We start from the raw sequence: 26,275 nt of genomic DNA, 5'->3' as shown, positions 1-26,275 counted from the left end.
TATCGTGAAGCAGGTCAAAACTACAGGTTGGAGGAAACAGTGGAAACTTTTCTATAAGCGAACTGGGTGGCTGAAAAATCCTCCTAAACGTCCTGAAACGTAATAAAACCCACGTGAGTTTGTTTCATTTGTTCAGACATGTAATTGTGTTTGTGTAGTCTCCGCTGTGTGTGTCTGCTACCTGGTGAATGTTTGTTGCCGATCACTCAGGCCTGGAACTAATTATAGCTAATGCATGAAACTGAGTCTGCTGAGCTGTACTGTTCATTTAATCAGTTAATTATCCCCGTGTCACGTTTTTATACTGTTATTTAACTTGCAGGATATTACGGAAGCCCCAAACGGACAAGCATCCGTACATTTTATTTACTCCGCTTCCCCTGAAAAGACAATTTCTCAAGATCACGACTGATTTATCTCATTATCTCGAGATAATGACGCTGGTTTTCCAGTGATAATGATCCCCAGAGCTGCGAAAGCACAACACAAACATAGAAAGGCTGGACTTACCTCATTAGTGTGGGCGATGGCAGAACGGCATGTCCTGGTCTGTGATATCACAGCGACCAGCTTGTTGTTTTTTTTTCTAGATTGCCGGAAAATGATTCTGTTATCACAAGAAAACCAGCTTTGTTATATCGAGATAACAAGATAAATAAGTCGAGATCTCGAGAAAACAACCGGAAATGACTTGTTACCATGGGAAAACCTAGTAAATAAAATGTAAGGATGCACGTCCACTTAGGGCTTCCTTAATGTCCTGCAAGTTAAAGTAATAATCTCCAAGATTTTCATGTAAATAAATGTCTGTTAAGTCTCTATCTATCACCGAATGAGCTAACACAATGGTGATTGAGCCTATGGCCCACTGATGAAAGCCTTTGCATTTGCAGTATTACAGACTGGGTGTCTGTGTCGACGTGGAAAAAATCACAAGCGGCGCCCGGTTAGTGACGCGTTTTCCATCAGCCAGCAGTGGTTGGTCTGCCAGAGAGGGTAGGCGGAGCTAAGCGGCTGCTTTTCCGCTCTCTGCAAGTGTTGCGAGTAAACAGTAATCTACTATGGCTGAACAAACAAAGAAAAGATGGATGACTACAGATACAACTTCAACAAGAAGTGAAAATCCAAAGAAAAAGAAACAAACTCGACGCTCAGATGAAGCAAACAAAAAGGAAAAGGAAAGCGACCGTCAGCCAGGAAAATCAAGAGTTACAACCGGAGCCAACCGTGGACGTCTGGTTAAATTGGGACGTGAGAATGAAACTGAAATCTTGGAGATGTTCAGTTTAAATAACCAATATAAATCTCGATATAACAAAGCTGGTTTTCTTGTGATAACAGGATCATTTTCTGTCGATCTAGAAAACAAAACAAGCTGGTCACTGTGATGTCACAGACCAGGACCGTGCTGCCATCGCCCACACTAATGAGGTCAGTTTAGCTTCTTTGTCTGTTTTGTGCTATTGGAGATACAAGTTATGATGCTGCATTGTAATCTCGAGATAACGAGAAAAATAAGTCGACTGGAAAACAACCGAAAATCACATGTTATGACAAAATAAAGTGCATGGATGCATGTCCGCTTAGGGCTTTCGTAGCATCTTAAGAATGTTGTCCATCTTGTTCTATAATGCAGAAAAGCACCTGCTCATGCCAGATTTGGAATTAAAATGTCCCATGAACTGAAGATATCAGTGCAGAAAATAACAATTGAAGCGCAAAGCCTTTGAAATAAGCACAAAGGTGATCAAACACAATGAGTGTGGGTAGAACAAAAGGAATTAGGAACTATTTTTACACAATAATCACTCTTGTTACTTAAGCTTGGAATTAACTGTTAAGCCGTGTGGAGGTGGAAACCTAATTCATGTGTAATGGGCGGCACACACTTGATAATCCAAACATGGTACAGTACCTGCCCCCTCCTCTCGGGAACAGAACCTCAGACTCAGTGGGTTAAACGCTGCTCTTACCGTGCAGCACAGACTGATGCAGACTCCAGTAGATACTCAGGCAGTTCTTCTCCTTCTTCATCCCTCGTTTACATTGGCAGCCGTGCAGAGGAGTGGACAGCAGCGCCGTCATGGCGTTCTCACACTGGTTTCGCGCCCCGGGCCCCAGCTTCACACTGCCGTCCCCCGCCACACACTGCCGGAGGGTGCGCAGTCGTGGGCTGCAGGTGTCGTCGCTGGAGCAGGTGTCTCCGGCGCGCAGGCAGTCCCTCCCGCCCGCAGACAGAACCATACGTGGGACTCCTGCAAGACGAGACAGACAGAGGATGGGTTAGTGCCGTGCTGTGGTCCCCCATGGGCTGTGGATTTGTTTGACTTGTTCAGGGAAACTTTCAGAGGCTCTGTTGGATGTACAAATAAAAGCTCTCGGGGATTATAAATCCAATTCACTGAACCCATAAAAACAAAAATAAGAATCTTTTGAGCTGCAAACAGGCAAAACTCGATATCACAAAGGAAACAAACAAAAAGATGCCATTTATTTTCCATGACAGCTTTTGATTGATTTGAACAATGAAAGCTTGGAGAAACAGCTGAGCTTTCCTGCTAATCATCTCCTGATTGTACTTTTTCTTTTATAGTTGGCGCACCAGAGATTGTCAAAATTACACCAAATAACCAAATCTGCCTTGAAATCAATCAAAAGATCGGTGATTTCTCTGAAAAAACGTGTAATTGGAAGCAACAGATGTTTGATGAAAACACCAAAAACATTTCGAGCGATTTGACGTCTTTTTAAAAAACGTGTTCACAAAGCCCGAGCCAAAATCACCACGAGCTCATCAGGGTTATTTTGTCTGAGCCTTTTCAGAGCCTTAGAACACAACTGTCGTCAAAGCGTATCCCTCCCTGTTTCAAGTCAACTGACTTCTAACGTGTGGAAATGTTGGACTCCTCCTTTTAGCACATCAGAGCAAACTGCTGAGTGGATGTGAGATTTCTTGATTTGCCGAATCATTGCTAAAATAATGTAAAGTGAATAGAATTTAATAATTGGATTACATTTTTACATCCCTTGTCAGAAGCTATCAAACTTGGCCAACGATGCATCACTACTGTATTCCAGCGTTTGAAAATGATATTCATAAACCCGAGGGGGGTGCTATATTATTCATGAATTCATCCAGTTGTCACATAGAATACTTCTGACACCACTGACTGGAGTTTGATGGAACTTGGGGGGATGATGCATCTCTCCGATACATCCTGACATGTTCAGAATTGCACTGAAATATTTCAGCTCCAGTCTAAACAAAGTGTCATATTTGTTACCGATCGGCCCACAGAGGGGCTGCATGGGGGTTTACTGCCATCCTGCTTCATGCGGCTTTAATAACATGCAGGCTTTGTTCCCCTGAGGACGCTGAATGCTTGTTTATTCCCAGCTGTCGAAGAGCTCTGAGACTCTAACAAATAATGCAGCGCTTATTAATTCACCCATGTGACTAGTTTGGATAACACATGCATACATGTACTGACCCAAATATACAGTCACAGGAGCATCATCACTAAATGAGAGTCCAATGTTATATCATCAATGAGTCGACAGCCATGTTAGAGGCTCTGTGAGGCCCAGGCTGTTCTTTTTCATTGCTCATACTTAAACAAATTAAAGAAATGCACTGTAATTCTTACATAACCGGCATAATTGTGAGCCAATCTGGACCCATCTGCAGCGATATTAGAAGCTCAGAGCAAGTGCTCGACCGCCCAGGATGGGCGAAGTCTGCTGGAGGACCTCCACTCCAGTCGCAGTGGAGGTCCTGGGTGACGGATGGCTCACACTTTAACCCAGGTGAGTCCCTAGTCAAAGAAAAACTCAATGAGGACACCATGTTGTCTTTCTTCGACCTGACCAAGCTGTTTCTTGTGCCACACACAAACCAAAAAGACCATTTAATAGTCATCACTACATGCGATGCTAAAGGGCACCTTGACACAAACAGATGCCAATAGGTGTCCATGAAAACGGGTCCTATTTGACTACCCTAGATTTAACAGTATAAGACTTACACATATTGTGCATAAATATTGGTAATACATAGAACAAACTGTTGTATATGGATACGTTGTGGGGCATAGCACTGGTTTGAGCTAAGTGCTAACGTTAAGCCCAGTTCAGATCAATGATTCGCAACGCAACAAAACAGTTGGTGTGAACTGGTTAGCTGCAGAGCGTCTGAAGCTGTTGCGTGGAGTTTGACTTGTCAAATGCAGTTTTATAACTGAATGATGTCGCTATTTCACTTCAGCCAATCAGGAAACAGCATAAGCTGGCGTAGGCACCCTGCCTCTGGCGCTGCAGTAGCCAAAGACGGCTCCAGATCCTCTCTTTCCAAACTCTCTGTCTTCGACGTTTATTATTCAGTGTTACAGCTAACATTGTGAGCATGTCACTGTCATCCACTTCTTTTTATAACGATAACAGAAATCCAGCTAGTTAATTCATGTAACCTAGGCCTAATACTAACGTTATATAGTTTTAACGCAGAAGTAGGGGGTAGGTCAGTGCGTCTTTGCTATGGAGACGGTCAGCTGTGTCTGTGTGCGTCGCATTGCTTTGATGTGAACGGCCCAGTTTTAGAACGTTTACGATCAGATGGCAGCGGATTCTTTTGGCAGTTGTATCCGGTCTCGTTGTGAATCATTGATCTGAACTGACCTTTAGGCTCACATGTTGATTGTTAGCTGGCATGATGTTGTCCATGTTCACAATGTTCTTTTAGCCTGTTAGCATGCTAACATCTGCTGATTAGCACAATAAACAGAGCATAGCAAAGGCTAATAAGGGAGTTGTGAGTTTTACAGGTATATGGTCATTAAACAAAGCATTGGACTCAAAAAGGTAGCAGATAAAAAGTGAATGTCACCTTAAACAACTTTCGTTAACCTGCTGATGGTGTTAGAGGAAAGGTCAGGGGATCACAGAAGTCTTTAGGAGTCATTGGCTATGCAACATGGATATTTCTACCAATTTTAATGGCAATCCATCTGAGAGTTGTTGAGATCTTTCACTGTGGACCAAAGTGGCAGATCAACCAATTGATCGACCAACCCACACAGCATCCCCCAGAGCCGTGCTGCAGGCTTGGCTAACAAACTCACAAATTCAGTACAAACTCCTATTTTTCCAGCCAAACTTTTTCAAGTCCAGAACTATATTTCGTACTCCAGTGGAAAGCCCAACGTTTTTAAATACCAAACATGTCAGGCTGAATCTCAGTGAAATGTGTATAAAATGATGAACAAGACAGACAAGACATTTCAGTTGGAGGGAATGGGGGAGCCGTAAAAATATGGAGTCTTTGGTTTGAATATTTCACCCAGTGCAAACATCGTATGGATTTGATAAAGAGCTGGAGCAGGCTGAGACAGAATATATATATGATATAAATTCAGACAGGGTGGAATAAGATTTTTCCACCCTGACTGTATGTCAATGAGTTCATTAGATACCTTTTCCATCAGTGCTGCTGTGTTAAGCGTACCACCATTCCTTTTTTTCGTGTTTTGCATATCATTAAAACAATACAAAGTTAATTAGTTTAAAACAAGAGAGAAGAATGGGTTGTCTAATGCTTGACAGATTCCCAGAAAGCATTTCTGTGTCACTGACTTCTTAGTGAGACTTCGTGTGTAGCGAGATGGTTCATTAATTAAATCTTCATCGAGTTTGATTCCATCACAGCTCAATCAAGTGATAAGAAGTCAACGCGGTAATCCAATAAAGGCTGAAGAGTGCAAATGTTCCACTTGAAGATTCACAAAACTGTCACTGGATGCAATGTCTTTGTTAGCTCAAACAGTAGCTCAGTAACTCTCCCTGCAGTACATGAGAGAGATGACCAGATTAAACAGAACATGCTACAACGTATGAATCACGAGCAGTGGTGGGTAAGCAACTCTGAAGGCCGAGCTTTGCAAACCACCATTTCCTTAACACTGGAGTAAAGAGAACCACAACAGAACGACCTCAGAATGCCGCTCACTTTAGTTTGTTGCAAAAACTGTCCACCTTTTCATAGGTCGCACATAAACCAAAACATGATATTCCCTACGACTGACTGGAATTTATGAGGACTGTCAGCTTCTGCCGGCCTTCGAAAAACTCCAGGTCGGGTTTTGCACCAAGTATTATTACTCAGCCTGATTCTCATTAAAAAAAAACATGCAACAACTTCTCTGAATATTTGTCAACAAACAAACAATATTCTAGATGCTGTTTTACAGTAGAATCTGGATTTTGTCATAAACTATGAACATAAAGAAAGCATATTCATTTGCATAGAAATTCGCCCCCGGAAAAAGCCACTGTCAGTCAAAGCTGGTGTTCTCTGTAATCAACAGAAGCAATATTATTTGAAATTGGCGCCATAGCTGTGGAGAAAGTTGTACAAACAGCTCGTGGTTTCGCTCATTCTACATTCCTACAACACCCAGCGTGCATTGCGCTCCTCCCTCTGAAAGGAACGACCAAGCGAGAGACGCTGGAGTGAAATACTACCGTTTTTGCAGCAGGCGATGGCTCAGACAAAATCCGAAATACGACGAGAATATACCGGTGGATCGTCTAAAAAATCTTGGTCTACATTTCAAACCTGCTGATTTTGAACGAGCCATGACATCGGAGTCGGCGTCCGTCCTTTGAGGAAGTGTAGTTTAGCGAGCTCCCTGGCCTCCGCCAGACGCGTTTTAAGTAGTCTGGTGGAGGTTTTCCAGGGCCCGCTGGAGAAGCAGATAGCGTCCTCCGAATGCATGAGCGAAATTGCATTTTTTTCCTACCATAATGGCTTTAGCTCCACATAATAGCATGACAGGACTGAGGCTAAAAATGGGCAAACTGGCCCTTTTACTCGCCCACACCTTTTGTTTATTGGACCAAGAAGTGTTTTGTAGTTTCGGTAGTTTAATTATCTTTTGCAAACTAGTAATTTAACTACTCACATCACGATGCAGTTTTGAATGACATATAGTTCACTGCTCCTCGACAGTTACATCCTTAGCTTCTGTACTTGTGGAAAAAGGGGTTACCTGCCATGCACCCAGTGGGAGACTTCTCCACCTTTCTGAAGAGCCAGCTACTCAGGCAGCAAACTGTCAATAAAAGTGAGGCAAGCAGCTTGTTGCTGTGGGTTTGGGATGTTTGTGGATGGTATTTAGAGAAAGCAACTGCCACTCAAGTGAAGAGCTCATCTTCTCTGAGGTTTTGACAGGCAGCACTTAGTGTGCCAAAAAATATATCCCCCTCAACAAGTCACTTATTCCACTATAGAGCCTTGAAATCAGATTCAGTTTATGTAAAGCAAAGGGAGGGGAGAGAACTGCAGGGTGAGATAATGTCATTCGTTTTCGATGCAAATCAGCTCCACTTGTGGAGTTTTCTCGGATCAAGTGACGCTACCTTGAAAAAAGCGGAGGAATCAGCCTAATGTCAAGAATCTTCACTCGCTCGGAGAAAACTCTTAAAATGCTAATTTGCATTGGAAATACATGATATTTTCTCTCTCTCTGTGGTAGCTATCTTCACTTGGTTTAAACAATGTTTAAACATATTCAGAGTGATTTCTTTTGCTGCTCTTATGCAACTATGTGGGAGTGCAGGTGGGAACAGAATTGAAGGTGGTGTGTGTGGGTGTTCTGATATGAAAGGTGGAGTGCAGAAGAACTTAAGAGGCAAATTTGGCTTTCCTTCGGCTTCGAGGCAAAAGAGAAAAAAAAGCCCCTGGTGAGCAGAAACAAATCTTATTAAATTGCAACTAATCCAGTGTGCAGAGAGGTTTGATTTTTGTCTCAGAAATTAAGCAGCACTCCAGATAGTGAGAGATAGCTTTTGCCTGGAAACAGAGCCGCGGCACATCGGCGGTTCAAAGAGAGACAGTCAAAACCAATTAGAAGAAATCAGTTGGCTTGTCATTCAAATTCGTTCCATCCTATATGCCTTCCTGTTTATCCCACTGAGGTAAATCTGCTTGAGCTCTCTCTATCTGCTTTTTTGTTTATTTTCCTCTTTGTTTCCTCTCTGCTCGCATCATCCTCTTCACTTATCTCTCCCCCCTCCTTTTCTCCTCTCGGTCCTATTCTCTCATCCTTCACTCGCACACAAACAGACACCTGGTTATGTTCAAGGAGCAGATACTGAAATTAAAGAGATATTTTCAAGGAAGCGGCTTGCCCGAAAGCAAAGCTGAATTCACTTTCCATTTCTTTAATCTCGGGCTGTACTGGCTCCATTCTCGCAGCCAAAAACAAGAAAAGAACCGTCAAATTTGCTTTGTTTTTGACGCACAAAGTGTCCAAATAAGCATTAAATGTTGAATTGAAAGCAACTGGGAACTTGAAAGCATATCAAAATTTTGATTTACGGCTGTAACAACCAAGATATGACTTAAAAAATGAAGGGGATAAAAGCCTCTGGAAACTCAAATCCACAATAGCCTTCTAACTAATTCCGTCTCGCTCTTATAGGTAATAGTAAGCATCGAAGAGTATTAGACACCCAAACTCTGAATAGGTGTGTTCATAGCTGTGAATACAAAGAAGCGCATCCATGTTGGATATGAATGCTAACTGCTTACTCTGATATGGATACCAAAGCATTTTGTAACTCACAATTTACAGACCAATTCATTATACTCACACAGCGGCCATTTTCCTCTGACATCACGCTAAGGGTGGGAAACTGAACTGTCTCGATTGATCACAAACTCGAAAGACAGTTATCCATGGAAGCTCATTTCAAGGTAAAAAAAACACATTTGATAGCCCATTAGATACTGTTAGACAACAGCTAACGTTAGCATTCAGCTAATTCCCAGCTAAAAATACTGTTAAAAATAGTAAAAATAATGTTACATAATAGAGTAGGAATAGTGTAATGTTAGCAAATTGTTATTTTAGCTAGGAATACATTTAAGGCTAATGTTAGCTGTTCTGACTTAGCTCTCAGCTAGCTGTGAGTTATCAAAACAACATATTTTGTTAGCGCTACTCTAACTCTAAGTCACAACCGCTAGGAGCCAGCATTCAACTAATTCCTAGCTAACATTGCCTTTAGCTAACTAACATATTAGCTAGAGATTTATGCCTTTCTCGTCCTTTCTTGTAACACTATTAAATGGTAATGTTAGCTAGGGAGTGTTTGAACGCTAGTGTTAGCTGTTCTCAAACGGTAGCTTGTGGGTTTTTCAATATGTTGTTTTAACTCAGAAAATGACCCTATGTCCCTCCAAAGTTACCCTGTTCGTTGTTTTTAGTAGCTGATTAATGGAGAAGCAGAAATATGGTGGCGGTTTGTGGGATTTTTTTTTACGTTTAGGCCTACGTGACATGGCATTATATTGTAACAGCAGTTAAGCTCAGCATTAAAGGAAAATGGCCGCCATAGGCGCCTGCTTCCTCCTCCGATTCTGTTTTTGAAGTGGGTTTTCTAATAGTTATGATGGTTTATTTTCAGATTTTAATGACACTCAACTTTGATATCATGCATGCATTTTTACTATTTTAAACCACATTTCTAGAGGTTTAATAAAAACAACTTCTTATCCTCTTCTCTCCTTTCCCACTCGGTTATCTACTCAAAGGGAAACAGGTGTAGACATGAGGAAAGAACTCAAGCTCCCCCACATCTCATCAGGTGGCTCCTCACGTCTCTCTGCCTCCCACCTAAACCCCAGGCTCCTCCACAGCCACCGGGCATCAGTCACTGCCATCAGCCACCAGCTATCAGCCAATCAGAGAAAGCTTCCTTTTAAAATCTATAAGCTCTCTCTTCCCCTGCATTCTCGCGACGTCACACAAAGGAAAGTCAATAAGATTTAATCCTCCATAACTGATGTTCATCATCGTACAGAGTCCATACAATGAATGATGATGATAAATCTGGGACGAGAACAGTGATATCGATGACAATGATGAAATGAATTATGTGACTCAGCTTTTGTTGCGAGTCAATATTCCAGCAACAACTTTACTGCTCGCTCATCTTTAAAGTTCACTAAAGAGAGAATCAAAGTGCGGGAGTTAGAATAATTTCATTGCTGGAGTATGAACTTCCTCTCAACTTCAGTGAATTCATGAAACTTTCTGTTCTGTATTTAGATGTCTTTTTTTCTATCTGAAAAAACTGAACTGCCCAATTTTTACTTTTAACGTCTTTTTGTTCCAACTTGTTTTTGAGTCTTGAAGTTTGACGCTGAAATGGCGAACCTCAGATTTATTGTGCTTTTATGTTCACCTGTAAAATCGAATGCCATCCAAAACAGCTCGAGCATAAATTCCACCTTTATGAAGACAGCAATGTTCAGTTTTGATTGTCACTCATTTAACAAAATGCTTTTACTTGAGGTTGCTGTAGTGTGCAGCAGTGAAATGGACTGTATTATATTGAGAGGTGCTACACATGTCAATATAATTATGTCAAGTACAGCAGCACTACTGAGTACGACCTCAGTATAAACTTGTAGCTTAACAAAGACCTCCTGGAAAGTTTTAACATACACTTCTGTTTTTCTCTTCTGTCAAGTCAAGTCGAGTCCTTAGTTAAGGCAAGTCAAGTCCCGAGTCAAGTCACTTTTTTTCCTCCCAACATACAGCACTCTTACCTGTAGTATCCGGTCTTTATAAAGAGAAAAGACAAGGTGTTAGCAGCCCATCTAATGATGATAATTTTGGCCATTTTATATAACCTGTTCAAAAAGTCTGACAATTAATTGTATCTGTATTATCTTGGCACAGACGCAGCCACGATGATGGTCTGCTCTGAGACTGTATTGATTAGTAACGAGTACGAATGATGAGAATTCTCTTTGGGGGCTGTGATGTTGAGTGTTGCCATAGCGAGGAGTTTGACTGACAGCCAGTCCTCCAATCATGACAATCACATACCGGGAAGCTTTTTGAGCCGTCCAATCATGATTCTCAGTTTGCGCTGCGTACATACTTGATAGTTAGACAGAAACTTGACAATTTTATCATTTTATATTTAACAGCATTTAAACTCATGAACACATGCAAGTCATCCGAGTCATCATGCCTCAAGTCAAGTCTCAAGTCATTAACTTGCAAGTCCAAGTCGAGTCTCAAGTCATTTATTTTTTGTCAAGTCATAAGTCATCCCAGTCTTAAGTTCAAATCTGTGGAGTCTGTAAACACAATTGAGACATTGAATGTAATATTGAGCTATGAAAACAAACTTGACTTCAAATGCATAAAAGACAGCTGAACAAGTTACTTCACAAAGATTTCAGAGACACTGTTCCCAACACGGCAGAAGAAAATGCAGCATTCCAAAAAGGCCTTTCAGTCCAGGCATAAAGTCTTTGCCACAACTCTTTAACTTTTAACTCCAAGTTGCAGCTCAGAGTTCACACCACTGACTGAACTAACCACGACGTGAGCTTGCGACTGATCACAACTTTGATTTTCTGTTGCACTGAGCATGTTGCTGTTTGCCTTTATGTTTATGATTTGTTGACTAGTTCTGGCACGAAAACCATCTTTCTCATCATCCTTTGCTGCACGCCGGAGTGACTTTCTATAGAGGGAGAGATGAATCCCATTACAGATAACAGGCCATCGCACTGTTTGGTAAATCTTTGACAGTACTACCAGGGGACCGTTCTGTTGTTACTGTATATTGTAGTCTCCTTATTAGCTAACTATGCCTCCCCGAACACTTTTTAACTAAGACGCCTCAGTGTGTCTGCTGGGGTTTCCTCCGTTTGTCTCTGTTTTTACAGCCTCTAATAATGCCCTCTCTCTTCCCTAACAGCGGTGCCAAGACAAAAAAAGCAACATGTTTTCTATAAATGCCCGCAAACACACAGATAGTGTGAATGAAGAAACATAAATGTGTAAATCCATTCTTACACAAAGTCCCACAATAATGAAATTACTATTTAGCATAAATTTAGTTTGCAGCGGACTTCCTCGGACAGTAATTGGTGTGTTGTGACAGGGTCCGTTTGCTCTGTATTAGTGATTCAGCAAAACATGATGAAATTTAGACGGGAACCAAGAGAGCACTCCGAACGTGATGCAGAACACTAATTTTCTTTCCCAGATTCCTCAGTGACTAATCCATCCTGGAGAAAGTCAATATCATTCCACAGCTGTTGCACAATAACCACACAACTGGGCATCGGCCATTTTTCTTTGTCTGTTTAGACATGGGCATCCAGAGACCCGGAAGCTTCATGAAGAACGATTTTGTCAATTTCAAAAAGCCGTTTTGTCAGTGAAAAAGTCTTCAAAAGTTTTGCGACACATTTATGTTGTGCAAGATAATATTAATAAATTGATTTTAAACTGAGCTCCTCTGCGGTGTGAGCGATGTGATGGGGAAATGAAATGATTATTACACTGGAGTTATACTGCTACATCAGCTCTGGAGAGGAAATAAAAGACAGAGGATGAGGTCTTTAATCAGAGGGTCTAAAAAGGCAAAAGTGGACGTTATGATCATGGAGGCAGTTTTTATGTGACTATAAGTTAGATACTTGAGCATTTACTACTTTTCTTTACCCACATTGTAGAGTAAAATGTTCTACACTTGGCTGCACAGCGGTGCAGTGGTTAGCGCTGTCGCCTCACAGCTGGACGTAGGCGGCCTTTCTGTGTGGAGTTTGCATGTTCTCCCCGTGCATGCGTGGGTTCCCTCCATCTACTCCGGCTTCCTCCCACAGTCCAAAGACATGCTCGTTAGGTTCAGCGGTGACTCTAAAGTGCCCGTAGGTGTGAGCGTGAAAGGTTGTCTGTCTCTATGTGTCGGCCCTGTGATTGACTGGTGATCAGTCCAGGTGTAACCCCGCCTCTCGCCCAGTGACAGCTGGGATCGGCTCCAGCCCCTGCGACCCTGAACAGGATAAGCGGTATAGAGGAAAACATTCAAGAGCCACAGACAAAGTGGACTTGGAGTTGTCTACAACTTTTTCCTCCATCACATTTATGTCAAAGCTGCAGTTAAAGCTACATTTTGCAACTGTTTTATCTTAAATTATTACACGGCTGTGTTAAATACTTGATTCTTATTGGTTAATTACGGCATTCCATGGTCTGCTATTTCTCAATAACAGACCGCTGGTATGAAGAACACACCGTTGCTAGGGATGCAGCTCTAATCATACAATCCGGAGGACTAACTAATCATATCAATCCGCTAAAAGAAGTCTGGTAAACTTGATGTCGGTCTGTTTACAGAGGGACAAAAAGAAGAGACAAAACAGCAGAGAGAAAACAGTGAAGGTTAAACGATGTAAAAACTGAAGACGACAGAGAGATCTACAAAACTGAAGACAGCACATGAAGTAAACGTTAAACAGAACGCAGTACAGGATACGGTGAAGTTTAAAGACAGTGAATGATGAAGAAGATGTCAACAGACTCTGACAGTGACGAGACAGAAATCCTCCATCAGGTGCTGCGCTGATTCCTGCGTTCTCGTTTACTGTGTCGTACTTCACCATCAGTGGAAATGTTTCCATTTAATGAGAGTAAAAACAGCTAGCTTAGCTCAGTTTAAGAAGGCTGCAGAGTTAACCATTGCTATGGACGCAGCTCTCGCTGTGAGTGTAATAGACAGTAATTCTAATCCTTTTTAAAAGAATAAAATAATTTCCAAATTAATATTTTGAGTCAAATTAAAATAGTTGTGTAATAAGCGGGATCATGTTTAGTGATCTCTGGGTATTATCCCTGACATAACAACCCCAAAATCCTTTTGCTGGTGCGATGACCTGTGATAGGGAGACTTTCTTGTTCCCATCCCATTGCCTCTGATGCCAGCTCTTAACCTTTAAGAGGGGATATTCTCCTGCCTGAAGTGTCTCAATTTACAGCACAGCTTTCTGGCTGAAAGCCCTAAAAGCCGAACTTTTTCCCTGCAACAGGTCCTAGCGTGGTGTTATCAGTCGAGCCATCACGGCACAGGAGCAGAGACCGGGCAGGATAAGCCTTTATAGAATTACAGTCAGGAAACTGTGCGGGCACCAACTCTTCCATAATCTCATTCTGGTTTTAATCATAACACGACACACCGTGTGGGTTTGGATTTTAAAACACGACAATTTTCTGTGCAGAAAAATCTTTTATTACCACCTGCACTTTTTGTCTATGTTTATTACTTTATTTAATTTGCCTGTTTTGTGAGCTGCTGTAACCAGTAAATTTCCCCTGTGGGGTATCAAAAAAGCATTTCTTATCTTATCTTAGAATGCTTTAACTCACAGATTAAGATTGCGTATTGTGTGTGTCCAAAAAGTTACTTTTTTTGCCTTTAATATAAAGGACAGCTGAAGAGGGAAGGGAATGCTGGGAGAAGAGAGTGGGGAATAACATGCAGCAAAGGGCCGAGGGCGGGAGCTGAACCTGTGGCCGTTGCATCGAGGACTGTCCCCTCTGCACATGGGGCACCCGCTCCACCCACCGAGCTAAACCAGCGGCCCAAGTGTCTTACATCTAAACTTTTTTCTTCTTCTTTGCTTCTTTTGATCATTTATTTATACAAGATTGTTTCTCCATTTTCGTCGCTATTTAAAGGGACAGCTAAAAGTGACATAAGATGGGAGAGAGAGAGAGGGTGGATGCTCGAGCCAGGGTCAGCCTTGACGGTAACAGGTGAGCTATGGCCGCTTCCTGTTTTTAGTTTAGCTCAATTCATCTGTTGTTAGATGTTCCTTCTTCTTTTTGCTCCTTCAGCTGAACGGAGAGTGGAAATCCTTCGAAAAGACACGTGGGTAATGGTTTACTTTTGCTACATGTATTACACCGGCATGTTCTTCACTCTCACAGTAAAACTCTGAATGCAGGACTTTAGTGCTCCTTTAACGCCTTTAATAAAGGTATGTAAGCACTTCAACGCTCCCCCTCCTCCTTGTGACTGTGCATTTATATGAATTGTAGTGATGCTCCAAAACAAAACTACACTTTATGATAGTTCTTCACCTCCGCTCCTCTCCTGGCATTGAGGCTGCCAAACAGCTTGTGGGAATAAAAAAGATGAGTAGTAGTACGATGCGGCACTAAACTGAATGTGAGAAGCTGCTAAACATAAAGAGAAGAGTCAGTGGTGAAGGTGCTTTACTGCGACCTGTCACAGCTTTTATTTTGGAGGGCCACACTTAACTGAGGGTGACTCTAAAAAGATGTGAAAGAAAGGCGAGAGAGGAGAGGGGGGCACTAGGTGTTTGTGGGCAGTACTTTGAAATGTGCCATCAACTCTAGGCCTCCTACTTCCTGTGCACTGCCTGTAGCTTAGAGCCTTATAGATATACAGTACAGTGGTTCTGATTTGTTCTGTCTGTTTTAGCTCTTTTTAAATATCAATGACAGTATCTGCATCACCCTTCAGCTTCTTTCTCAGGCCAGCCACGAGCTGATGAGGCCATCACTTTGTGTCAGTAAGTCCCGGAGGTCACTCTTAGCTGGTACTTGGCGATCGTATTTGGCCGAGCACAAATTATGTCCATAACTTTCCGGCAGCAACTGAATGGAAGGCAACAAGGGGGCAGAGAGGTCGTGCAGGGCAGGCCTGGCCCTTAAATGGCCGCCGCTGGCACAGAATCTGGTTGAAGGAGAAGTGAGAGTCGGTGGCCAGATCCAACAATGAGTGCAGACTGGAGACTTCCTCTTTTGCAGCACAGTCTTTCAAAGGGTTCAGATGTGTTCACGGCTGCCCAGTGAGGGTCACGTCTCTCTGTTGAGCTAAAAAAGAGTGACTGAAACTCTGCTCCGAACCACCCAGGGCTCTGCCACTGGAGAGGTGAAGCTTCTTCAAAAGACTTTAGAGTCTGGTGAATAACATCATCCTGAATCCTCCCCCGCGTCTGCCACGATGACCAGCTCATAACAAGGAGGTGTTTACTAGATGACAAATTCAAGAACCATGTCTTACCCAATTCTTTTGGGATTTTAACTTTGCAGCGGGCCTCGTTTTACCGTTACAAGCACAAGTACACATGTAATGCACAAAGTACCTATGATTGCACAAGCACACGCAGGATGACAAGGTGAGAAAATCTTGTTTTTCAGCACAAAGATGAAACGCTCTTTGAGTGTGGAAGAACGTAATGTTCGATACAATGAGGACGGGGAGGATTTGATCCGTTCCTGTGTGATAAATGTTGTTCTGTCGCCGGTCAGAAAATGAATTTTTTCGAAAAAACTCACAATAACTGGACCGAGAGTCTCTGTGAGGCAGGACAGTGCTTGGAGTTCAACTAACAGGTACAACATGTTGTGGAATTGCTCCAGTCGAACAGGCTGTAAAGGTGGAAGTGTAATTACTGTAGGCAAATGTGCCCAATCAAAGTATATGTTTGATAAAAGCATAGACTGTATAAAAAGATGGACGACAAGACGGCTCCCTAAAAGTGAAGCCAAACCCTCTCTGTCGCCCCCTGCTGACTGGCTGCTGTATAGGTCATAAAACCTGCCTCATCCATGTTAACAGATGGGACATGAGTCAAACTGCTGTTATCGCTAGTTATTATCATGCTGATTCACCTCCAAGTGCTCATTTTTCTGACAAGTTTATTTTTAATTAGTTATTTGATGCTGTCAAAATGATGATTGACAGCTCTGTTGACAAATCCGGCTCCTGCAGCCGATCAGTTCTGGATTAGCAGAGTGGAGGGTGATCGGCGAGTGGAAACGTAACTAAAACAATCACTACAGTCATTGAAGTTTCCATACCTGTGAACTTTAACCTCAGACCAACACTAAGAAGCTGTTCTGCTGTTAAACACGCCGGCGAGCAAGATCTTTGCTGATTTTTCGGAAAGTTAAGTTTGTGTTTTGGTTAGCGGGGGTGGCTATGGAGGCGCCACCAACCGATCTCTACTGGCTCCAAATGACGTCACCATCGCAAAATGGCAGCGCCTATCACGGGGGCTTTTTTGGCATCACTTTCATACAGTGGGAGCAGACAGAGACACGTTGTCATTGGCTGAAAGTGCTTGTTTTTGTCACTGACAAGCTCATGTTGTTATACAGAGCGTCTCACAACATGATGGAAAGGATCCCTACGGAAAGAGACCTTTTGCCAAGCTAAGATACTTTTCTTTAAATTGCAGCCGCATTGAAAGCCACCAGACTCCACTGACAAAAACACTCATTTTACTTTGTAGAACATGGGAGTTGCTGCTCTACCACTGCCTTGATGGTAAGTTCTTTTTGTGTTATCACGTCACTTTTGTGTTTTAAATGATGACTTTCAGTCAGACAAAATATTTGTTTGACAAAATAAAAACTAACCAAACAAAATAGTGGTAGGCAAGAAACTCCTGCGTTCCGCCAGGTAAAATCGCTGTTTTTGTCAATGGAGTCTGGTGGCCATGACAAGAGTGATGTAATGGCTGTTTCTGGTATCAAAAATGCATCTTACTCTTTAACAACATGGTCTCTGCAATGTTTTGGACCTATTACCGAGACCTGAAAATATGTGAGAATAGGGCCCAGGTTTAAAATCAGCAGACTGACCCTTTAAATGCTAACGTTTGCATGCTAACGCTGATGTTTTCTTGGTAGCTGTTTGAGTGAGCCATGCAAACTTTACAACACTGAATGAAATAATGAAAATGATCATAACAAAGAATATAATTAACAAACATATAAAATGACAGCCCAGTTATGTGCCGGTCTGTACAGTGTTACATAACAGTGTACTGGGGACTTATTGGAGGCTCAGGCACATCGTGAGATCCACCTGGCCCTGACCAAGTCCTCTCTCCTAAAGCGTGGCCACAGAGCCCATTAGAGGGCACAGCTGACAGCATGCTGAACCACGTCCACCCTGCCAGCTGCACCAGGACTGCACCATGCCAAGAAGCAAAGGGGGGGGTGTCGTACAAGATGACAGCGATCCTGACCACGGAACAACTGGTTGTCAACAAGACATCCTATTATCCCCTGTTCTCATTATGTTATCCCCGTCTTTAGATGTATTAATGTGCTGCTCAGGCGCACAGAGCAGAACAGGTGTTTACATCTATTTGTCAGTGTTAAGATGGACTGGGACAAAAAAGGGGCTTAATAGCCGCTGGTGCTGGTAGAAAAATACACTTGAAATGTCATCGGCTTATGAGTAAAACTCTGTGATCGAAGGTCGACCAGGGAGAGGATGTTTTCTTTCATTTATATCTTTTTGTTCCAGTAAATCCTGCAACTTGATAAAAGAGTCCAATGTCAGTCTTGATGTAATTGTTGCCAATTTTCTCAGTTAGAGACCAATCCGAGGAAACAAGGCTATTTGTTTCATCTATTGTCTCGCTGCTGTCGTCCTGACCTTTAAAATCCTGCCTCTTGTTTGAGCACAGTGGCTTTGACACCGTCTTTGCTGTTGATTGCTTGTAATGCAGTGGGATGTTGACACTGAACCTTATTCCCACTGCAGGCCTGTAGATAAGAGTGCCGGCTCAAATGTTAAGCACAGAAAAAATTGGTCAGAGTGAAGTAAATAGTGAGCTGACATTTACTTTCACTTGTTTGAGTGCTTTCTTTTAAAATTGTGATAATAGTACAAAGGAAGATTTGTGCACAAGCAGTCTGAAGCAGCAGAAACTTTAACCCATGAATCAATCAAAAGAAACGATTACAAGTTCGTTGCAGGTTGGAGACATGAATTTGGGCACAACAACTTTCTGTGATGTGAGATGTTGGTTAATATCAGGCTTCTCCTAAATGTGCTAACTCCTCACCTAGCCGCATAAATAAACACCAGCCGCCTTGCAGACAGACGTCATCTCGAGATCAGGTGATCCCTCGGAACTGGGGCAGACCAGGAAATTGAGAGCTTTGCTTTCTTATCCAACACATCCTGATGCAGCACCTCACATCAGTGCATTCAGTGCCCCTTGTAAACGAAGTCCCTCACTTGGCAGCAACACAAGTCAACATGTCCTCACAGATTTTTGGATGATATCTTGTAATCGTGTAATCCTATGAATGTCCAACGTGTTCTCCTACCAGGTCTTTTGAATCTGTGTAGCTGCTGATTAAAGGTTTCATTTCAGTGGCTGTTTAAAGGACTGTTTTCTTCCTTTGTGTCCATTTAAGTTCTGTTTCAAGGTACCCGTTAGCTACATTTAGGTAGGTACTTAGGTACTTTTTTCTCCCTTTCTAAAGTGTGGTTTAGTCCATATTTAGGTAAACTTTTGGATTTAAGGAGATGAGGGAAACAAAAGCTTGCAGTTATGCATGCACTGGATGAACAACGTTATTTAACTGTATCTGCAAATACACTGCTTTTCCTGATGAGTGGAAGCGCTGCTGTGCGTCCCCATGTGAGTGACGAGTTCTTGTGAACTCTCCGATCTATGCCCAGAATGCGCCCTTTAAATAGCAGAGACAGACTGCGGCGTAGACTTTAGACCAGGTTTTGTTGGTCTAAGTCACTTTCTGCGTCCTCAAGATAGAAACGCGCCGGCCGTTTGCCTGGCCACACCTCATCATCAAGACCAACATGCCCATAGGCGCTAACGTGGGTGAGCGATAACTTGCTTTTTACACAACGTGGGTGCTGGGCGTGAAAATGATGACTGCGTCAGGTGGGAAATAGCAATGACACTCGCACTGCTCGCTTTGCACTGGCTTCATGCTCTGACACAAATCTTTAATTTCCCCTCTTTTAATTGGCTACTTTCACACCTGTGTACCATTGCGTGGGTATTGTTTCCAAAATCAGTGTGACACGAAGGACCAGGTCATGTTTTCACGACTTCCCTGCCTCAATAAAATTTCCATGAAAACTCTGGATGCACCTGAAAATCAACGCCGATAGCTTCTCTGAACTGAAGCCACACCCATGTTTTAAATCCTGCAGCTTATGTAGACATACACTTCCTAACTTACCTCTTTTTAACACAGAGTTACCTATGCGACGCATGTTTGGAAAGCATGCTCCTGCAGCTTCACAGCCTCCATCACTGCTGCTGCTCACCACTAAGCTCTTTGGCTTCTGTTGCACTCCCAGTTAAACTTGACCTGCTTCCAATGGGCACGCAGAGGGAATCAGTGTGAATCTACATGAATCTCCTTTATCAGCAGAGGAGTACACCCCACTGGTTTGTAGTACTCAGCTTCTCCCCCGCCTCGGTTCCCTGGTGTAACTCTGGCATTCGGCCGTTTGTACAAGCACATATTGTTATTTTCAGGCTCAGAGTTTTGCAATATTACTCTAATGTGTAATGAGATTTGGTTGCATCATTCTTTCCTCACTGTCCTCTGAAGACAAAGAGGTATAAAATGTGTTTGGAGCACAGTTGGAGGCTTTTTCAAAAAACTGCTGGATTTAAGCTCCTTATTTTTCAGTGTGTCTTTCTAAATACAAAATAGCTTCACTCTCCCTCTCTCCCCCTGCATCCTCTCCTATCTCCTCTTCATTTCTCCTGAGGTATGAATACACACAGACACCAAAATGAACTGTTTCTCGCAGGTTGCAAATGGGATTTGCATACAAACATCGAGCACAGCACACACATGTGCGTGTTGTTTATCTCAAATAACCGCACATTGTTGTTCTCAAATGACTTTTTACCTATGCGGCACAAACAGCATGAATATCAACGCTACGATACAGAAATACGCCTCAGATGCCCTGAACAGGCTCTGTGGTGAAACCTCACCTCTTCACTGCACCTCCCCAGGGTTCCCCTTTAAAGCTGTTTGTGTGTGCAGCTGAGAGGGAAACAGCAGTGTGTGTATGTGTGTGTGGATGTTTCTACCTGTCTGTGTTTACTTGTTTTGACTGAGAATTACATTCTTTAACTGCAGATGTGTGTGTCTTCCTGTCGGCAGCCACCTCCTGTTTGTCTATTTACAGCACAAACATTTGTATACGCACATTTTCTGAGGGCTGGAAAAATAATCTTATTGTTTGAGTTAATCCTACGTAGGCACAGCTTCAGAGACAAAGCTCCTCTGAACAACTGCAAACGAGAAATTGAGAGAAAAAAGAAAAATACTTTTTTTTTTAATCATACTCATAATTTATGTTATCTACACTGTAAATAGAGTAAGTAGAGTTTAGTAAATAAAATCCATGCTAATTGTGTATATTATACTAAACGTATATAAGTCAGCATGTGAACTAATTGAAATGAGTGACGTTTAAAGATATCGGACCAGTACTGTCATGTTTGTTCTTGGCTGCAGCCAGGGTTGGAGTAATTGGTGCGAGTATCGCCAGTGTCGGCGTGCCATCAGGGTTGAAGTTAAGGCCATGTCCGCACGTGCACGGACATTTTTCAAAAAGTAGTTTTCTCTCTGCGTTTCAGCTTTTCGTTCACACACACAGTGTTTTGTAAAACTCCGGCCGGGGTGAAGACATTTCTTCTACTTCATCTCAAATATTTTCATTCAGGTCTTTTATTTGCAGAAAATGACGACTGGTTAAGAGAATAAAGAGATGCAAAACAGATGTTTTTCAGAGTTTAAATAATGCAAAGAAAACAAGCTCATGTTCATGTTAAACAACAGAATACGAAAGTTTTAACTCGGTTAGAGTTCACAGATCAGTGTTTGGTGGAACAACCTGGTTTTTAATCACAGCGTTCATGCATCTCTGCTCTCCTCCAGTCTGTCACAGTGCTGTTGGGTGACGTAAGGCCGCTGTTTGTTCGATGGCTTGCTCCATCTCCCTCCTGATCACATTCAGGAGGTTTTAGGGTTCAGATCTGGATTGGGCCGGCCGTGACATGCAGAGAGAGAGACGCTGATTGAAGGAACATTTGGAGTGCTCTCTTATTTTTATCCGGAGCTGTTTGAATAAAACTCAATTAAAAGCCATTTTCTTGTATGAAATAAGCATATGAGCAGCTTCTCCCCTCATTACCTTCTGTTTCTGTCAGTGCGTATCAGCTGAATGTGTTTTGACAGAGAAGCTGGCAAAGCAACACCTTGCTAAGACGCTATATGTGATTTTGTTTTAATCTTTCACCCACATTCACAGTGTGTATAGTTACTGACAAGTCACATGTGTAGAGTATTTGAAACGCTACACGTTTTGCTAATTATGCTAATTCTCATTAGCCTGTTTTATGACCTCTAGAACATTTTCATGAACACTGTTTAAAACAGCACCGTCACATATCAGTTTTGCTGTTGTGCTCATTGACGGATTTCTCGACTTGCTTGTGAGACAATCTACCAATAAGAGCCAAGAAGGCGGGGTAGGACTCGGGGGATGTAATCTTCCCAAATATCTTACATAGCTACAGAGCTAGCTTGCAGGGTTGCACTTGTAGTTCTCCACTGGTTTCTTTTCACTCTTTTGTTGATTAACTAACAGAGGAAATGGAGTTTACAAAACATGCTAGCAAGCCACTTTACAAATATTGTGACAGAAAAACATCAGCTGCTGTGGATAAAATCCAAACCGTGCGAGTTGTTGAAAGTCAACAGGTACAACAACTCTGATATTGCTTTGCTTGATGCCTCATAATTACAGTCCAAAGAGATGGCAATTTAGTCTGATTTCACACGAAACGCATGCTCTCTATTCATAAAGGACCTTGGATTAAAATGAATATATTAGCAGCAGCGAGCAGGAGACTGTCCTTTTAGTGTGAGCAGGAATTATATCCTGTCAATATTTCAAGCACTATTTTCAAATGTCAGAGGCTCAGTTTGATGCCCTACAGGAAATGCTACTCCCACACCTCAGGAAGCAGCGTAGTAAATATCACGACCCACTAAACCCTGAGCAACTCTTGGCAGTGTGCTTAAGGTGGGTACTTTCATCTAATGTGTTACTTATCAGTGCACTGGAACACCAGTGATGTGGGCTGAAGGCTAACGCTGCGTGTCTCCGTAGATTTACAGACTATCAAGTGCTTCGCTGTGAAAACAAATATGTCAGACTGAAACTAACGTGCTGCATGCTCAATCACAGAACATGAGTGTGTTTATCACAGGGTGCTGATTCTGTACTGAGAGTTTAGCGGTGGGTAAGTGGACTCTCTCTCCTGCGTGCTCTGTCCATGGTGCTGAATCTGGAGCTCAGAGAAACAGGGTTTGTGCTGAGTTATATTGGACATATGATGGAGCTGGGTAATGGGAACAAGCAATGAATTACCTCCTTCCCAACACGTTACAGCTTCTGTATTTACCTCATTTACAAATTGAATGTTAAATGCATGTCGACTGTATGTACAAAGCCAAGGTTCCAGCTTAAATCAAACCCATCAGACTACCTAGATATACGGTTACTTGTGGCTAGCATTAGTGAAGTAAGCATTCGATGTAAATTCGACATCCTTGGACCAACCTTGTCTTTTGTTTTCTGCATCTAAATTAGCTGCCTCGCCTTCACATACAGCCCCTGTGTCCACACTGAAGCACGAGTGATTTAAACCCTCCCACCCCCACTGAAAACTACAAACAAGCTCGACCACAAAATACTGGAGCGTGTCAAGGATTAGTTATGGTCATATGAGACAACAAACCATTATGCTATTTATTTAGGACATCCTCATTGAACAGATTGTGTGTCAAACTAGTCTAACAAGATTTACTTTGCATTTTAAACACGTGCACAAGGTAGGGTCTGTTTCAAGGCCTCCTTAGTATCTATTTTAAGGTTCCCTAAAAGCGGTGGCTTCAAGATACCCTTTGGTTTCAAAGCTGTGATGGTATTCAGTACAGCATCGTGACCTCGAGTGTTATATTGCTTTTATACAACAGCTGTAAATAGTAGTAAAATAACCAACTCAACTATTTCATGCAACTGAAACTGGACTGTTGTTGCCAAGCAACCCAAACATTCTCCTGCACTCTGTGTCTACAGGTTACCACAGATCAGCTGTTTTTCATCATGTACATTTCTCTGTAGGTTTTAATTTATCATCATCCAGTGAAGTAAGAGTCTGCTGTGTGAGTCAGAGGTACCAGCTTGATTAATGTAAACATACACGGTCTGCTGTAACGTTAATTAACAGCATTCAGAACACCAGGCTGAGGCGGAGTGATACACAGTGAACAGTCCCAGTGATGTTGTTCTCTATATCGCCACTCATGGAATGCCTCTTATCCAATCAGATTACTTGGTCGCAACCATAGACTGTATAAAAAAGATGGACGACATGACAGCTCCCTAAAAGTGAAGCCAAAATATTTTGGGCGCCCCCTGCTGACTGGCTGCAGAATAGGTCATAGAGCCCGCCTCCTCCATGTTAACAGATGGGACATGAGTCAAACTATAAAATCAAAATACACGCCCAATAAATTTTTCTCAAACATTGTTTCTGTCATTATAGCTAGTTATTATCATGCTGATTTACGTCCAAGTTTTCATTTTTCGGACAAGTTTATTTTTAATTAGTTATTTGATGCTGTCAAAATGATGATTGACAGCTCTGTTGACAAATACGGCTCCTGCAGCCGATCAGTTCCGGGTGAGCAGAGCGGAGGACGATCGGTGAGAGGAAACGTAACTAAAACAATCACTACAGTCATTGAAGTTTCCATACCTGTGAATGTTAACTTCAGACCAACACAGAGAAGCTGTTCTGCTGTTAAACACGCCGGTTTGCGGGATCACTGCTGTTTTTACGATAAGTTAAGTGATTGTTTTGGTTAGCGGAAGTGGCTACGGCCGCTTCACTCGCAGATCTCTACTGCACAGTCTCTGGCTCCATATGACGTCACCATCGCAAGATGGCAGCCCCTATCACAGGGGCTGTTTTGGCATCAATTTCGTACAATGGGAGCAGATGAAGACGTGTTGTCCATCTATATATACAGTCATTGGTCGGAACTAACTGTTGTACAGTATAATACCCGTTACTGTCGGTTTTAATGTCACTTTATAACACTTAACTTCCATGAAACTGTCTGTTTGGTTCTGTTAAAAAAAAACTGCATTATTTGACCCACCCATCACACGCCACCTTACCCCACATGCGTGTAATATAGCTAACGATAGGTACAAACTGGCCCAGGTTATAGTTACAGTTTATATATATAACAGTTTATTGTGCCTGAGTGTAAAGACTGATTTGTTTTTTTGTTTTGCCTCAACAAACCTTATTGTGTAATATTAAATGTAGCAAAGGGAATACATCTTTAAAACGCTGGATATTCTTGCCTGGTTCCAAATGTATTAAAATGAAGAAGCATGGATGAATGTATCAGCCTGACTTGATATGGAGAGAGCGTGTCCGTGTTTAACTTTGTTTTGTAAAGTGTGTGGCTGCCTCTGCTCTCTCATGTTCCCGGGTCGCATCAGGTGACGGGACGAGGACACACTGATTGCGAGCCTGGGCAGTGAACGCATCACTGACCCCCCCCAATTATAACTTTTACAAAGAGCTCTCAGATTGTATGTTTTAACCTGGAGGGCGCAGGTCAGCAGACAATTAGACCGTGTAAAAAAAAAAACTTTCAATGAGAGTGAAAAACTAACCTTGAAACTGACAAATGGAACTCTTTGTTCAGCGAGACGGTGTGGAGCCTTTGTGACGGCGCCGCCATTACCGAGTCATGTTATCCTTTCTGTTCTCCGCGGTAGATGCCCTCGCTGGCCAACAATCTACTTTGCATTAATTACTGATTGTGGACGCATGCTAATTAGCGACTTTCCAAAAGATAAAAATAGACGGGGCTTTGATGCTCGCGTTCGGCAAAGCTCTGTGGTCACACGCTCTTTGGGAGGTGACCCGTGATGAGCAAGGAGGTGAGCCGATGTTCCATTATGTAAGCCGGCAGATTAGAAGACGCACCAGCGGATGTCTGCGTCCCCTTCCCCAAGTTAGGAAAGCATTATGCTCCGTATGAGATCAGGAGGAAATGATAATGTGTATTGACAGATTCGCTCCTGTCTCTTTCCATCTCCGTGTCCTGCTGCCTCACGCTCGGTCACACTTTCTCAGCACTATCATTCTGCATGAGCAAATGATCGTTTCTGAAACTCTAATGGAATAACTTTGTGCTTGGTTTGATGCCGCTGTGCAAGACTGACTTTGAAATTGAATTTCGGCCTTTTTTTAACTCTATTCTTTCCCCACAGCCGGTGCTGTTTATGGCAGCATTCCCCTGCTAATGTGGCCCAGTGAGCAGAGGGCATCACAGTATTAGTATGGTCCTTGTCACTTCCAGGAGAGCTTTCTCAGTTTAGCTCTCTGCTCGTGAGTTTTGAGCCAGAGGCATCCTTTTAATGAGGAAGAGGGACACTGTGACAGACTCGAGCTGACCTGACACAAGCCAGGACTGAGCCAGAACTCCATCATACTCTTCTGTATGTACACACTGCATGAAACGCCGAAACCAACACG

General features: G+C 42.5%; 1 protein-coding gene across 1 annotated transcript in view; it reads right to left on the bottom strand.

The window, feature by feature from the left end:
- The window catches only part of gfra4a (GDNF family receptor alpha 4a), a 175,508-nt gene that overhangs the window by 41,204 nt on the left and 108,029 nt on the right, over positions 1 to 26,275 (bottom strand). The window contains exon 2 of the mRNA XM_069661579.1: positions 1,974 to 2,255. Within this exon, the coding sequence (XP_069517680.1) occupies positions 1,974 to 2,255 (282 nt within the window). The remainder of the gene's footprint in view (positions 1 to 1,973; positions 2,256 to 26,275) is intronic.

Source organism: Semicossyphus pulcher, unplaced genomic scaffold (assembly GCF_022749685.1).
Source record: "Semicossyphus pulcher isolate SPU_LCO1_2020_fin unplaced genomic scaffold, fSemPul1.0.p SCAF_14, whole genome shotgun sequence".
Lineage (NCBI taxonomy): Eukaryota > Metazoa > Chordata > Actinopteri > Labriformes > Labridae > Semicossyphus > Semicossyphus pulcher.
The sequence above is the reverse complement of the archived record's forward strand: the minus strand, read 5'-3'. Positions and strand labels throughout refer to the sequence as shown.